Genomic DNA, 15,303 nt, shown 5'->3' with positions numbered 1-15,303 from the left:
GTGTAGATGGAATGTTTTCTGCAGTGGTCCTCTGTCTCTACTACATGGTCCCCAAGCCACCAGTGAGACAGAGGTGACCTGTGACCTTTCTTTCCCCACAGAAACAGCCACTGTTGCATCAGACCCACTGCCTCCAACTGCTTGTCTTTGTCCAGTCTTGTTCCTACACACGTCCATCCAAAGTCCACCTTTCTAGGTGCCTAATTATCAAAACCCATCCCCAGAAGAGGCAACGTTATGGTCTCCCAGAGGCGAGAGCCTGATCACTGACCACAGCAGGCCTCCAGCTCCTAGGACTAGTTTTCCGTCTTGCACACCTTTGCACCCTGTGCTACACCCTGTGGGGTGGGTGCTCTGCATGTATTTTCCCCACACACATTTCCCCCACTCTTCCTAGTCTGTCGAGGAACTCATCTAGGAGTTCGAGGTTCTACAGCCGGGGAGACTCTTCACTGATAACCTACATTCTAGAAGGAAAAAGGCAAAAGAACGATGTTTCCCATTTTTTATCCTGAGCTATTACCTAAAGTTAATACAAGGAAAGCAAGTGACTGAAAGAACTGCTTTGCCTTCCTCCTAGACTTCGACAGAGGACCACTGTAGGGATGACACTGTGAAGCCTGTCTGGACGTGGCCCTGGCTGGGTGGCTCAGTTGGCTGGAGCATCGTCCCGAACACAGAAAGGTTTCGGGTTTGACTCCGTCAGGGCACATACCGAGGTTGAGGGTTTGATCCCTGGTTGGGGTGCATATGGAAAGCAACAGATCAATGTTTCTCTCTCACATCCATGTTTCTCTCTCTCTCTCTCTTTTCCTCTCTCTAAAGTCAATAAAAACATATCCTCAGGTGAGAATTTAAAAAAAAAAAAATCCTATCCGGATTTGGCTTTTAACAATTTTATGCACACAGGATTCCACTGGTACAGAAAGGGAAAGTAGTCCCCCTGATGTATCAACAGAGAGGTAAAAGGAACTCAAGTTTCACTCACTCTGTCTTAATCCAAATTATTAATTCTTTCAACAAAGAAAGCAAGTTGTGAGAGCATCATGGGAAACTTTTAAAACAACTGCGTAAATTCTGATTGATGGCCATATAGGAAATCCTTGGAAAATAACTATAACCAACAGCTGCAAACACCAACTGTCTAGATTCGACATTTGTTATATTGATTTGGAACAAATACAGTAGTTCCCCTTATCTGCGGTTTCACTTTCCTGGGTTTCAGTTACCCAAAGTGACCGGGGGTCCAAAATTATTAAATGAAAAATCCCAGAAATAATTCATAAGTTATAAATCGCATGTCATTCTGAGTGGCCTGATGAAATCCTGTGATGTCCCGCCCAGGAATCAACCCTTTTCCAGCGTCTCTGTTGTGGATACACTGCCCGCCCATTAGTCACTTAGTCTCGGTTATCAGATCAACTGTTGAAGTATCACAGTGTTCGTGTTCAAGTGACCCTTATTTTATTAATAACAGCTCATTCCCTTCAGTTCATCATCAGGGAGGTGTCTCACATCACTGAAAGGAGGGTGAGTCCAGTACAGTAAAATACTTTGAGATCACATTCCCAACTGTTCTATTTTAATCTCTTACTGTGCCTGGTTTATAAGTTAAACTTTATCATAGGTATGTACGTATAGGAAAAACATAGTGTTTATAGGGTTCAGTACTATCTGTGGTTTCAGGTATCCACTGGGGGTCTTAAAACAGGCCCCACGGATAAAGGGGGACTGCTGTAGAGCTAAATCATTTAGATGGCTTTTTAGTAGACCTGCCCTTTTTTGGTGTGTAATGACCATGACAATAAAAACCAGTCTTTAAATTTGGAAGTCAATATAAAAATACAAAGCATTAACTCACTGACATCCCTGTTATTGCTCCATCACCCTGAACCCAGATCGCATCTCTTCTACTAGTTTCCATAGAAAAACTATCTCCAAGAATTTCATGGTTTTCCCCAACTTAACAGGAGATTAAAGGGCTCCTGAGGAGTTGAATGGCCCCCACTGGTTCTCCATTCCTCTCTTCCCTCCATGGGAACTGAGTGAGCACCTCCTGTTGCTTAAACTCCTTGGGGTTTCACTGCCTATGTGCACTAGTTCTTTCAAACACACACACACTGTCTCCAAAACGCGTCCCAGAGCATCTTCCCCTTGACCCACAACCTTCGCTCTCGTTTCTCAACGAGCTCTTGCCTTCTCCTACCCTTGGTCTTTTCATCGCCAATTGAGATGACCCCTTGCACCTGGTAACACGGGGAATTTTCTGCTTTAACTATGACCTCTAAATTTTGCAATTGACATGTCCCACCCACTGCAGTTCACGGCCTCAGCCAATGTGCACGGGATCCCAGCTTTGGCTTACCTCTGCCTTACCTACTCATCCAACCCACGGAGGTATATCTGACGTCAACTCCACTTACACAATAGCTGCCAAAACTCTTTTGTGAGCTCCAGAACGATAATCCAAACATGCTAGTGTGGGTTCCCAGGTTCTTCGAATGTAATTAGAATAACTCGCTACCTCCACATGCTCCTTTCTCAATTCTCTCCACTTATGGAGTCATCATGCCTCTAACCACCCAACCCAGAAACCTCAATTTTCCTAGACTCATCCCTTCTGCTTAACCCTCTGTGTCCACGTAGAGAAAAAATTCTGTCGATTCTACTCCCTCAAGATCTTTCGTATACGCATCTCCTCTCCCCTCTCCTTTCACTCACCAGGTTTAGGCCCTTACCTCTGACGTCTCTCCAGCACCTTCAAGTCTTGACACACAGTCTACGAGGATAGTAACCCCTTTCCCACCTTCTCCCAGTGCTCAATACCACGTGTCTCACACACAACCGGCCCTCAATAAATACTCATTAATTACAGAAGAGACTTCAAATCCTTTAGATCTCACGTTTCCTCCCTGGTCAGAGACTGCCTCTCTCTCCAACCTCACATTTCTTAGGGGTCTTCTAACTGCAGCTACCTTCTTACCCTTCTCCCTCCATCAAAGCTGGCTGTGCTCTTTACCGCCCATGAAATAACTGCCTAGCGGCCGACCTGCTTCTCCTCAGACCCACCTTTCTGGTCTGTTCACTCTCCCTCTCACGCTCAATCCAGCCAAATCCGACCACGAGTCATTCCCCAGAAATCCTGTGCATCTTCCCACCTCCTTGCTCAAGCTGCTTCCAAAGCACAGAATGTCCTTCCCTCATCTTTCCCTGTGAAAAGCTTCCCTAATTTTAAGGCCCAGATCAAATGCCATGTTCTTCCTAGAGTTAGATCCCTCCAGGCAGGATTTCTCTCCTCTTCTCTTTCCTTAAAACTTACTTTATAACTTGCTTTGTACAAGTATTTTCTTTCTCCTACTAAAAAAAGTAGTATCATGAGTCATTCAAAGCAGTGCTTTTCAGACCACCTGCAACAGACTAACTGGAGTCCTGTTAAAAACAAGACAAAACAAAATCCCGACTGAATCAGAGCTTCCTGAGGTGGAACTCAGACTCCACATTTGAAAAGCAAGCTCCCCGGAAAGGTGGGAAGGTGCATGGTGAAGGCAGAGGCCTTTGAGCTGCAGGATGAGCCTGGAAATCAGACAGACTGGGAGTCCCATTTCAGTCATCTCTCTGTTAAAAGATAATTTTCAGAAAAAAGCTAAAATCATGACTCTGATACAGATAGGAAAAAAAAGAAGATTTTATTTAACTCATTCAATGAGGGAAGCAGGCAGGTGCTATAACCTGTTCAAAAGAGAATCTGGAAAAGACACATTAACACTGAGTCATAAAGTGGCTCAAAGATGGTGAGAGGCGACATCAGATAAAGATGGTGCGAGATGATCAGATCATCCAGAGGAGGTCCAGTGGCTCAAAGATGTGAAAGGAAGGAGCCAGGTGGCCTGGAAGGTGGCCTCTAGGCAACACGAAGTTTTCTACTGAAACAGGAATAGTTATCTACACCTCTTACTAGCTGTGTGACTTTGAGTATGTTACTTAACTTCTCTGAGCCTCAGTTACTTTATTGGTAAAATGGTAACAAAATTTCATAATTTAAAAAAAACTTTAATGGGATAATGCTCACATAGTAGGGCAATTATGAGAATTAAATGAGGTCATGAGTGCCAAGAGCTCTGGACAGTGCTGAGCCCATTATACTTGATGAACAAGACCAGCAGCAGTCATATAGTGGTAGTAACACTACTAACTGTAAGTTCCTTCAGATTCGGTCTTGTTCACTAATAAGCATGCTCATTCCATCAATCAACCAGTGTGTGTTAAAGACCCACTCGTGCTAGGTTTGGGTGGGTAATGAGACGGTCCTGTCCTCAAGGAGTCCAGGCCAACAGAGGCAATGAGGAGACTTCAGGTCCATTCTGCTCTCCCCGTGGTCCCCTCTGCTCCGGGCTGAAACAAGGGCATCTTCTCATCGATGACAGGGGCTGGTGGGGTGGGAGACAGCAGCCCATCCGACCGTGGTGGTGCAGGGCACACACCACAGGCTCTAGAATCCTCATCTTCTAACCTAAGTGCTCTCAGCACGGAATTAAGCAAAATGCTGGATGCTACAGATCTTTTCGCTGTCTTAACTTTTTTCTATTATTTAACTACAGACTATAGATTTCTTAGTTCTCACAGAACTTCTATCATTTTAAACTGACTCGTATGTTAAAAAAAAAAAAAGATCTTAAGTAGGATGTTTTGTTCTTCAGCTAGACCCTCTTCTGCGATGAGTAACATTTGATTAAGGTTTTTTTCAAAAATGTAGCACTTGACTTATTGTCAAGTAAAAAAATAAATATTATTCCAGTGTGTGGGGTGGGTAATAATGACATGCAATGTGATAAGTGAAAAGAGGGACGCGTGAGCACAGTGGACAAACTGGCTGACTGCGTGTACAATGCGCAGGCTGCTTAGAGAGAAGCGTACGGGTGAACTCTAGCTGAGTCTTGAAGCGTGAGCAAGAAATCACTAAAAAAGCACAGGGTTCTAGCAACTGTTGTGCTGGATCACTGCATACGTCAATCTTACTTAATTCGCCCAGTAGTAGGATACTAAATAGCTCACTCTGAGTACTCACTACTTGTCAGGAGCTGTTTCAAATAACCATCGTTGCCCTGGCACGTTTGGCTCAGTGGGTAGAGCATCGGCCCTCAGACTGAAGGGACCTGGGTTCGATTCCGGCCAAGGGCATGTACTGCGGCTGCAAGGCTCGATCCCTGGCCCCCGTTAGGGTGCGTGAGGGAGGCAACCAATCGATTCGTCTCCCTCACATCGATGTGTCTCTCTCTTTTCCACTCTCTCTGAAAAGCAATGGAAAAAATATCCTCAGGTGAGGGTTAAATAAATAGCCATCTGTTATTTTATGGAGAGAATACCGGAGGCTTAGAGAAATGAAGCAGCCGTCCCAAGACGACGCAGCCAGTGAGCGGCAAAGCCACGATGCGTCCCAGGTAACCCCTTTGCAACGTACGGAAGTATCACCTCAACTTACAGACAGTAGGATCAGGTCCCAGGGAGGTTATAAGGCCTCCCGGGGAAGAACAGTTAGAAAGGGGCAGCCGGGGAGGCAGAGCACCCAGGAAGGAGACCCAGGGAGCGTGGAGGAGCTGGGCTTGTCCCCAGGGACTGAAGTATTCGGAACTCGATACACATTTGTGGAAATGGAAACAGAAGCTAGGCCACTAAAGTAGGCAGGAACTGTGAAAAGTAAGTTATGCCAAACCAGCTACTTCAGACTGCACAGAAGGTGATGAAACAACAAAGGGTTTAAGCAAGGGAACTAGATCAAAGGTTCAGAGGCTGGCGCAGGGCCACCAGTTATGGGCGGGGAAGGCGTTACTGAGACCAGAGTCTTGGAGCGAGACAGCCGGCCACCTATCACGGCCTGAGGCAGAGGCCTCCTGAGCAGAGGTTTCTCACCTGTAAAATGGGTGTAATGACAGGGTCACCAGGAGGCCCAGATGAAAGCCCACGGTTGGCACCTGCGCTGCACTTCAGGTTTAGTAATAAGCATCGGTGAAGGACGGTGTGGAATCGAGCCGCGGATTACAATTTCTGTTGTGACACAAACACACTGAGGCCCTCCCTCAGAAAGACCTAAGGAAGAACACATTAAATACACTTAACTGGTGCTTTTTTGCTGAGGTTGTTGAGAAGTGAGCGATGCTGTTTGCTTTGTCCGGACACAGGAGGTTGATCTGTATGAAAACAGCCAAGGCCCCTGACCACAAAGAGAAAGCAGCGGGTCCCAGGAACGGGCGAGGTTAAGGGCTCAGCTTACCAATCACGTCCTGTGTCCCTGCCGTGTGTCTAACACAGTACGGCATGGCCCGTACATCAAAGTCATGAAGACGCGCTCTCCCGTCACGAGGAGCCAGGCTCTTCCGGTTGACGTCCCTCACTCTAGAGCCCGGCCGCCTCTCACGTACAACCTCACGCTCACCCGTCTGACAGTTAACTGCTTGTGTGCAGGTGACCCTGGCTTCCCAACTTCAGGACCTCCTCCCTGCCCCTGGCCCTGGCCCTGCCCCGGGACCACGTCCCTTCCAGGCCACTCTGCTGGAGAACCTGACTACACCTTGTCTGATCCAAGCCCACCCTGAGCACCCCGCCCAGGGTCCAACACGCCTGCTGCTACCGTGCAGCTAAACCACCCTCGGCAGCTGGTTCTAGGCTTCTCCTCAGAGGACAGTGCCCTGGGGAGTTAAGAGGAGATGGCGTGCTTGAGAGGGCGGTCAGCAGGGCGCAGGGCAACGAGAGGCTGTCCTACCCCCGACACGGACCTGGGGGGAGGGAGGAGGAGGAATGGGCGGAGAACAGCGCAGACAGGCAGAGAAAATAGGCAGCGGGCTGAGCACCTTGGGGGCGCACCTCAGTACTGCTTAAATTAAGTCCCCTCACGTCTTCCAAACCTTCAGTGAGCTTCCACTACCCCACCCCTCCCACAGCACACCCGGGGTGAGCGTGAGGTTGTACGTGAGGGGGGCCAGGGGTCTGGAGTAATGGAGATCAACCAGAGGCGTGGGTGGGCAGTGGGTGAAACCAGGCAGCCAGGTCCTGCCGGGAGCAGAGGGGAGACAGCACGCCCAGAACGAGGACACGGTCCAGCAGCCAAGCCCATCGGTCAGCGTGCGGCCCCAAGTAACGCTGAAGCCAAGGCCGTCTGGACACTGGCGGAACACCGGGGAGGTACTGAATGTTATCTGAATTGTGAAACAGGGCCTGAGAAAATAGTCTTACCTGGATAAAAACAAAACGTATGACCCCACATGACACCTGCCTCTTGACTTCCTCAGAGGCGTTTGATGGCACAAGCTCCATAGGTCAGAGCTACCTGAGGCCCCCGCCCCCGCGCCAGCCAGCGTCCTCACAGCACCCGAGGGAGAGCGCTCAGGCATGTGGGCCAGGCGGCGGCTACAGACAGCATGAGTGAACGGGTGTGGCTGTGTTCCTCTAAAACTTAATTCACAAAATCAGGCGCTGGCCTTGTGTCCGCTCCTCCTGTTGTCCACCTATGCTATGGTCGGGGTGCTCTGTCTAAATGCCACTCCTCTGTAAGAACACTTGAATGGCTTCCCACTGCTCCGAGGAGGGTCCAAATTCCTTAACAGAGAGAAGAGGTTCATCCCCACGGCCTCCTCTCAGCCACCTCTGGCTCCTAACTCAATGTTTCAGCACTGCTGAACTACTTCGTCCCCCAAGTTCCTGGTTCTCTCTGCCTCCTGGGCAAGCGCATGGGCTGTTGCAACAGTCCTCTCCCCACCCCAGCCATGCACTCCACTCCCCCCAGCCTAGCTGATGCCTACTCATCTATAGTTCAAGTTTCCCACTAATGCCACTTCCTCCAGGAAGCTGTCCCTGATCACTAGGGTCTCACAAAGTGTTGAGGCTGCTGGTTTAACTCTCTGACTCTGCTAGTCGGTCTGAAGCTCCGCGGGGTCGGGAACGGGTCTGCCTCTCACCACTGCATTCTGAGGTACTCAGTGAAGAACTAGTAAACAAACGGATTCTTGACGGAGGAGGGAAAAGGTAAGAACCAGCCCAAAAATTGGCAGAGAACTGGCTGTTAGCTTGAGCTGTCCCCTCTTATCCGAAGTCTGCTCCTACAGCGACTCACGCTCAGTGTGAGAAACACACACCAACTTCCAGACTTGCTCAAGCAGCAACCAAAGTCCCGAGTGGTTTCCCTCGGCCTGGACCTCACAGCTCAACATGTTCACCCTCTTTGGCTCCTGGTCTCTCAGCTCACGCTGTGTTTAGCCTTGTATACAGTGCCATTTACGTTCAGTGATTCCCAAGTGATCCTGGCTCCTTTCCCACCCACGCCCACACTGCCGACACCCTGCGGTGGGCCTGTCCTACGTGCCAGGCCTGCGGGGCTCCACCACCGAGTCCTCACTCAATCCTCACAGTAACGTCACGGGAGATTTCCTCTAATTCCCCACTTCACAGCTGACAAAAGTTAAGACCTAAAAGAGGTTAAGGAACTTGCCAAAGACACAGAGCACAGGGCATGGCCGAGGTGACAGAAAGAAAGCCTGACTGCAGAGCTCGAGTGTCTAACCTCCTAGAACTGTAGTCTCTCCAGGAGCCAGTCTGTTTGCCTCTCTTCAGGCTGCTCCTGTACAAGCCCAGAAGTCTCCGCAGAGGAGGGACGTGCTTAAGGAGCAATGAAGTCATTTCAGTCGTGCCCTGTTGCGATTAAGGTTCCTCCTGTGGGAAATCCATGCCAAGGGACCAGTGTTCGGATGATGTTGGTCTAGAACACAAGAGAACCTGGCTGGACATACAAATCTGAGAGCCAAGGACATGGAGGTGACAGGTTTCTGAATAAACTAATCAGAACCCTCAGGAAGGCTGCATTAGCTCAGGTGAAGGTAAATGAGATCCCGTCGATCCTCAGACCACGCAGATACGAAAGACCATCTCTCAGGGAGACCATTGGCGGCCAGGCCCAGTTCCTGCAGCCACCTCAGGGTCCTGGCTCTCTGAGGGGAAGAGCGGAGTTCCCGCTTACGTTTGATGTGGCCACATACAGTTCTGTGGCCAAGAAGCTAAAAATAAGCTACTTGATCCCCACTCTCAACACAGAGTTGGCACAGTGGTGGGTCGTGAACAGAATCTACCACAAGAAAAACTTCCATTTGGAAAAGGAAGCGACGGGAAACGCAGCAACAACCAGCAGTCCTCAACAGTCCTTTCTTCCCAGACACTCCTGCCCTGGCCGCGGAGTTCCTGATGAGCCCCCCTGGGTCCTCTGGCTATGCCCACGGTGCCCGGCTTACTCTCTGGAGGTTCCTTCTCGTTCTGGGTTCAGGAATGAAGTGGGCGTTGGAGAGGATGCTTTCCCAGAAACCACTTGAGGACGACAGGCTCTTGCAGGTCAGATTTACAGTTTCGTTACCAATACAATTTCTTCACAGACGTAGGTAGTGTCCAGGCTACTCAGCCCCAGTCTATTCCCTGTGCCAGAAACTCCAGCCAAAGTTCTTTCCTGGAACTAGCTCTTAAGTTTCTTACTTTCCAGTTTCTATGCTCTACCCATTCCTCTCTTCATTGTTTTCATGGTGGTTACTTGGAGGTGATCTTAAAAAGTGTGGATGACACCCTAATCTGGTATCTCCTGCAAAGCCAGATCTCTTTCTTTGGCTGAGATTCTAGAAAGTCTCTGAAACACAGTCTTCTCTCCTCCTGTTGGGATGACAGAAATAGCGGGACTTTCCAGCCCAGGGAGGTGCCAATTTTCCATACCCTCCATCTCCACTTGCAAATTTGTCATTTCTTATGGGAGCTCATTTCTTTCTTGAAAAAACTTGCTAAATTCAGGAAAGAACATTTACATTCTTTTTCTTTTCCAAATGCTTGCCCTAACATTTAGCCATAGAAGGCACATGGTCGGACTTCCAAGTTGAGTAGCTGAAATTTTTACCAGATATTTTGCAATGGCATTAAGGGAATCACCTTTTTTCCAGCCCACAAGATCTGTTTCCTCACTGCCAATTGTCTGCTTAGGTAATGCCATATGCTTTAAGATTTCATTAGAAATCCCTCATTTCCAGGCATCCAAGCTAAATTGCTGTAATCAAGAGGCCCCAGAAACCAATGACATAAAGAAAACGGGAGTTTCTTTTCCTCTCCCATAGGAGTTGGGCCTAGTTTGACAGGGCACTCTATTCCATGAAGTCACTCAGGACCCAGGCTCCTTCTATCTTGTGGCTCCGTCCGTCCTCTCCTCGGATATCTTCCTCATGTTCATGGTTGTGCTGGTCACAGACAGGTCCATGAAGACAGAAAGCCATCCAAGGCAAGCCATCTTCCTTGAAAAGCTTAGGGCAAGAGTTCACAAAATCATACCTCACTACAAAACCAGGTAAGCGTGGTCTCCAGTGGAGTGAACACAGGACCAGGGAGATGAGAATGGGCCTTATGGTGACAACAATTAGTCCACCACCAAGAGAAAGAAGAGAAGATACCCAAGGTTAAGAATCCTCAGAGATGCAAAAACCAAAAAGGGGTAAATAAGGATTTTGTTTCTTAGAGGGAAAGAAAGTAACAGTCTCGCAAAAAAATAGAAAAGCAAAATCTAGCTAGTGGGTACCCAAGTGTCCATTATATTATTTCTACTACTTTTCTGAATGTTTTTATAAATAAAAGGTGTTTTTTTAATTTTAAGGGAATCAGATGAGAAAAACCCAAGAAGAATATCAAGATGGAAAAATAGTGATGTGAGGAGAATCAGAAGACAGAGTCTGGCTGTGTTTGTAGGGGCAAGTTGTTCAGCATGAATCCAGCCAAGCTCTCAGACACTTAGACCCTCTTCGGGCTAGTATAGTGTAGGGGTACGCAGTATGCACAGGACAGTGTCAGCCTAGGGCAAGGCTTGTGTCACTCAATCTCTGACTTCTGTAGTGCTGGGAGAGCCATGCCTCCTCTGTATGCCACGGGGACGTCCATGTACCTGGCCACAGGTTCAGAATGCCCAGCTCTCAGCCTCTGAAACATTACTCTGCTCTGTGCTCACCAGAAGCCTGTGTTCCTTCAAACAGCTAATGGCATAAGAACAGGCCAGGAGTGGAAAATCACCCTGGCAAAGGCAGGAGGTGTGGTTCAGGGGAGGAGTGCATCTCGCTGTGGCCAGGCTATGCCAGGCTGGGCGTTTAAAGGCCTTATGCTGAGCCAGACTGATCCAGGGAGGTCTTACTGATCTCCTTTTATTTTCAATGATGAGACTGGAGTTTTATAAGCTATGGGTAGAGACACTGGGAGAGTCAGTGGTTAAAGAATTCAGGAAAGAGACCATAATTGGAGAAAACTGACCACAAAAGGTTTTGCTGAGTTTATAGCATCTTTTCAGAAAAGCAGATTCAGATTATTTTACAGTTCTAAGTTAAAAGCACAGATATTTCAGTTCCCTCAGTAAATATAAATCAAGCATTACAAAGTATTGGCTTTCTCAGGTTCTTTTCGGTTATCTTTTAACTTACTTCAAAACAGTCATGATCAGCAAGGGCACCACTGGGGTTCGGAGATGAAGTAGGGACTCTTTAAGTGTGGCTACATCATGTGAGACTTCCAGCAAAAACATCTGTAGGGAGTTAACAAGCCCTCGTGTAACAAGTCGGGAAAGGACTAACCATGAGTGGAGGGCGCCTAGTGTCGCTGAAAGATGAGCAGGATATTAAATAAGTCACGGAGACGCTGAGAGGAAACCAGGTTCCTGCAGCTCTGTACCCACTGCTGTAAGGTGTGTCTGGTGTTATTTACACAAAACTTCCAAGAGGAACCAACACTGACCTTGGAGCAGCACATCTGTAAGCTCCGTTCCTCTTATCCCTTCTTCTCAGCGTGCTCTCTGCGAAGGGCACCCTCTTCCCTGAGTGACATCCCGGGATCCCTGAAGCCCACGAGATGGCCACAGCATCCACAGGAGGTCCACTCAGAGCGCCAGCAACATGGGGTTAGCGTGGCAAAGCCTCAGTTTCCTCACCTACAGAATGAGGGTAATGACAGCACTCAGGTTCACGGGAGTGGTGAGAGGGAGTTGAAGTACACAGATGCCTCCTCACTGGTGGGCGGAACGTGTCCCTTTCCTCATGTTTAGTTTTAGTTTTATAAATAAAAGTTCAGGCACAGCGAGTATTACATTTCTGTCTTGCTTTCTCTGCATATATAGCATGGCAGCTGGTATAAATACTCTGTAATACCTTCAACCACACTGTAGAAGGTACGAATGGGAATTTGGTTGAATCCTGACTCCCATTTCCTGGCCTCATGACCCAGGGCAAATGACATGATCTCCCTGTCCCTTGATGTCCTCATTTATAAAATGTGGGTCATCATAATGCCTGCCTCACAGTGTTGCTGTCAGAACTAAATTACTTAGTTCATGTTCTAAGTGCCTGGCGTATAGCAAGCACACAGTAAATGCCGATGAAGCACATTAACAACTGCCTCAGCCTGCAGGGTTAGCGTTCAAGCAGCTCCGGGAAGTGACTCATCCAGGAAAACGTTGCGACCTAAACATATACTAGCATATTTGACAGAGAAAGAAAAGGCCTTGGTTACAACTAAGATGACCTGTCACCCACCCAACCCAACCTTGCAGAAGACCTTCAATGGGAGGCATGCAGCCAGTGGTGCTGGTGGCCACAGCTCTCTCTCTGGCTGAGACCAAAAACTCCCCTCCAGCTGCCCCTACCGTGTCATCTCCCCTCCAGCTGCCCCTACCTGTCATGGGTGAGCACAATGCTGACCACAGCGGGCTCCCTGGCTCTTGCAGAAAAGCTTCTGTCTTCCTTACCCACACTCTTATTGCCCTCCTGAAGACTGAAGGCCGATGGACTCTAGTGGGAAGGGGCCCGGCTGCCAGGACCCCCAGCAGCCCATACTCCAAGGCAGCCCGTGCAGGTGTGGGTTGGGTGCTTTTCTCCAGAAGGCCCTGTTAGGAGTATGCGGCTCCCATAGGCAGGCTCATTGTTAAGTCACTGCCGGGTGTTAGCTGTTGCTGCCTCGCCCCTGCACCCCAGGGCCTGGCCCAGTGAGGACCCAAGAGGTGTGAGTCAGACTGAACGGCAATGAACTGAGAGCCTGGCCTGGTCCCTGTTTACTTCAGTCCCCAGGAGCCTCCCCCACTGTCATCCTGACTCTTAGCTCTACAGTCACTTGTAAACCCCCAATCTGACCCAACTCCCCTTCCTCACCACCCTTCAAACCCTGTCCCTGCACCGTCTGGTCCTCCTGATCCGTGACCTGTGAGTTTCCCTGTATCCTTGGTTTCTTTTGGAATGTCTCCCATGTTCCTGCATGAGCTGCAGCCTCCTGATCCCTATCGCTGCCTCCAAACCATTCCTCCTTCTTTCAACATCTCCAGCTCCTTGGAAGTTCTTGCCATGTACAGGGTTCCCAGCTTTGTTCCGGTCCCTGCCTGCCACCTGGCTCCTCCCTGCAGCCCTCAACTTCCTTGTCAGGAACACCAAAGAGTCTGACCCTAGCCTTAATCCAAAATAACTCAACCCACAACTGCAGACAACGCCTGACACTCCACCCTCTTTGATTCTCTGCATTTACTGGCAGCCTCTAAATGTGTGGTCACCCCCATCCATGCGGGCTGCAAGCCAAATCTGGTCAAACTCATTTTCCCTACATACAGGTAACGATGGCAATAAAGGGATGGGGCAATGGGAAAGGTGAGGATGTCTTCCGGGGCCTGGAGCCTAGTAGCTTTTAATAGGCCTGGCATCCGTATTGCCAGTGTTGGTTTACAAAGCCATCTCAGACACTGCCTCCACGGCAACCCAAACACTGCTATTTGCCTACCCAACAATCACATCTCCTCCACCCTCCTCCACCTTCCTCCTCTCCAAGAGAATGCCCATTCTGTCCAGGGCCCACCCTCCATCAAACGACCTGCAGCAACAGGTGAGCTGTATGTCATCCTCTGCCCTACCCCAGCCAGCCCCGAAGCCTCATTCCTTCACGAAGGATGCTAATACGGCCAGAAGGGCTGAAAGTCTGCGGAGGGCTTCTGGAAAAGGCTTCCTCACCCTTCAAAAGAGCCAGTGGCAAGAGAACCTCTCCTTTGGCTCTGGAGATGGCCTTGTCTGGACGTAATTTCTGAGACCACTCACACCTCCCTTTAAGGATGACGGGAGCAGCGAGTCTGGAGTTGAAGCCGCCGCTGGGAATGGCAGGAGGGGCAGACGAGAGGAAACTGCACCCTGTGTAACAGCCTTAAGCTGTTCTTCAGACTGTGCGGGAGGCCCGACCTCTGCGCTTCCAACCCTGTGTCGGGGAGCCCAGGGGACTCTGGCTGCACCCAAACCTGAGCGGCGCTGACGCCAAAGCCCACAACTACAACCTTCCTTCGCCTCTAACTAATCCTAGGAGACGTGTTTCACTTTTAGAGCACCCACTGCTTTGCCTGCAACGGGGGGAATGACATCTACCTGGTGGCCTTACGGAGAGGACGCAGGCTGGGCGTCGGTGATGGACGACTGAGCGCGGCCGCGCTGGAGAACACACTCCGTCCAACCTGCCGGCCTGCGGGGGCCGGGGCAAACCACACCCGGGTGCAGGGCCTCTCCAAGCCCAGCGTTTTCATGTCGCTGCCACGTGGGTTAACCAGAGGCAAAAAAAGCAAAAGTGGGGTGGGGGCGGGGCGGCTTTGCGTTAGGATTAACCGGATGGGAACTGCAGGGCGACGCGGTCGGCGTCCCGCTACCTTGAGCACCGAGCCTCCGCCCTCGCGGATGGGGCGCACCCGGCGCTGTCGCGGGCCACGCGCTCACACGGCCTGAGAGCTGCCAGATCGCCCACGAGGGTTAAAGGCACGAGTGGCGGGAAAGACGAGATTTGGGCTGCGGGCCCTGAGAAGGAATATACCTGCCAAGAAGGACTCCTCGGAGGGTCACTGGGCCCAAAGTCATCGCCAGAGTCCAGCGGCCACAGTTTGCGGGGGCCTCGCAAGCACAGCACACACGGAGGGGACGGACGCGGGCAGACCGCAGCCGCCTCCATCGCGCGCTGCCCCGCGCCGGCCTTATAAAGGCGGCGCTGGAGTCGGCCGGCCACCAATGGGCTGAGACCCGCCCGGCCAATCAGAGCTGCACAGCTACAGCCTCAGGTGCATCTTTACTGAGCAGACCAATCAGAGCAGCTCCACAACACCCAATCAGGACCTGTGATTCCAACCAATCAGGACGGTGCTATTTTGACCAACCACACTGTGCAAATTTGAATTGCTCATTTGCATAAAGACGGACCAATCAGGAACCGGGGCAGGGCTTTATAAAAGGAAGCCTCGTGCCTTGGTTTCCG

General features: G+C 50.0%; 1 protein-coding gene across 3 annotated transcripts in view; it reads right to left on the bottom strand.

Annotated features, from left to right (window-relative positions):
• LOC308548598 (TLC domain-containing protein 4-like) overlaps nt 1-15,085 on the bottom strand; it is a 46,405-nt gene extending 31,320 nt beyond the window's left edge. For 2 of the 3 annotated variants that reach the window (XM_081120312.1, XM_081120305.1), the window contains exons 1-2: nt 14,869-15,085; nt 11,782-11,974 (exon numbers count right to left, since the gene is read on the bottom strand). Coding sequence is in view for 1 of the 3 variants with exons in the window: in XM_081120305.1 (XP_080976431.1) it covers nt 11,782-11,796 (15 nt within the window). In the remaining 2 variants the exon portion in view is untranslated. Of the gene's footprint in view, nt 1-5,907; nt 6,085-6,268; nt 6,393-11,781; nt 11,975-14,868 lie in introns of those variants that run through there. The other variant, XM_081120299.1, reaches the window with a different exon arrangement.
• Nucleotides 15,086-15,303: the final 218 nt, after the last annotated feature.

This window comes from Miniopterus schreibersii (genome assembly GCF_964146895.1).
Source record: "Miniopterus schreibersii genome assembly, chromosome: 19".
NCBI classification, from domain to species: domain Eukaryota; kingdom Metazoa; phylum Chordata; class Mammalia; order Chiroptera; family Miniopteridae; genus Miniopterus; species Miniopterus schreibersii.
This window is presented reverse-complemented; position numbering and strand designations above follow the sequence as displayed.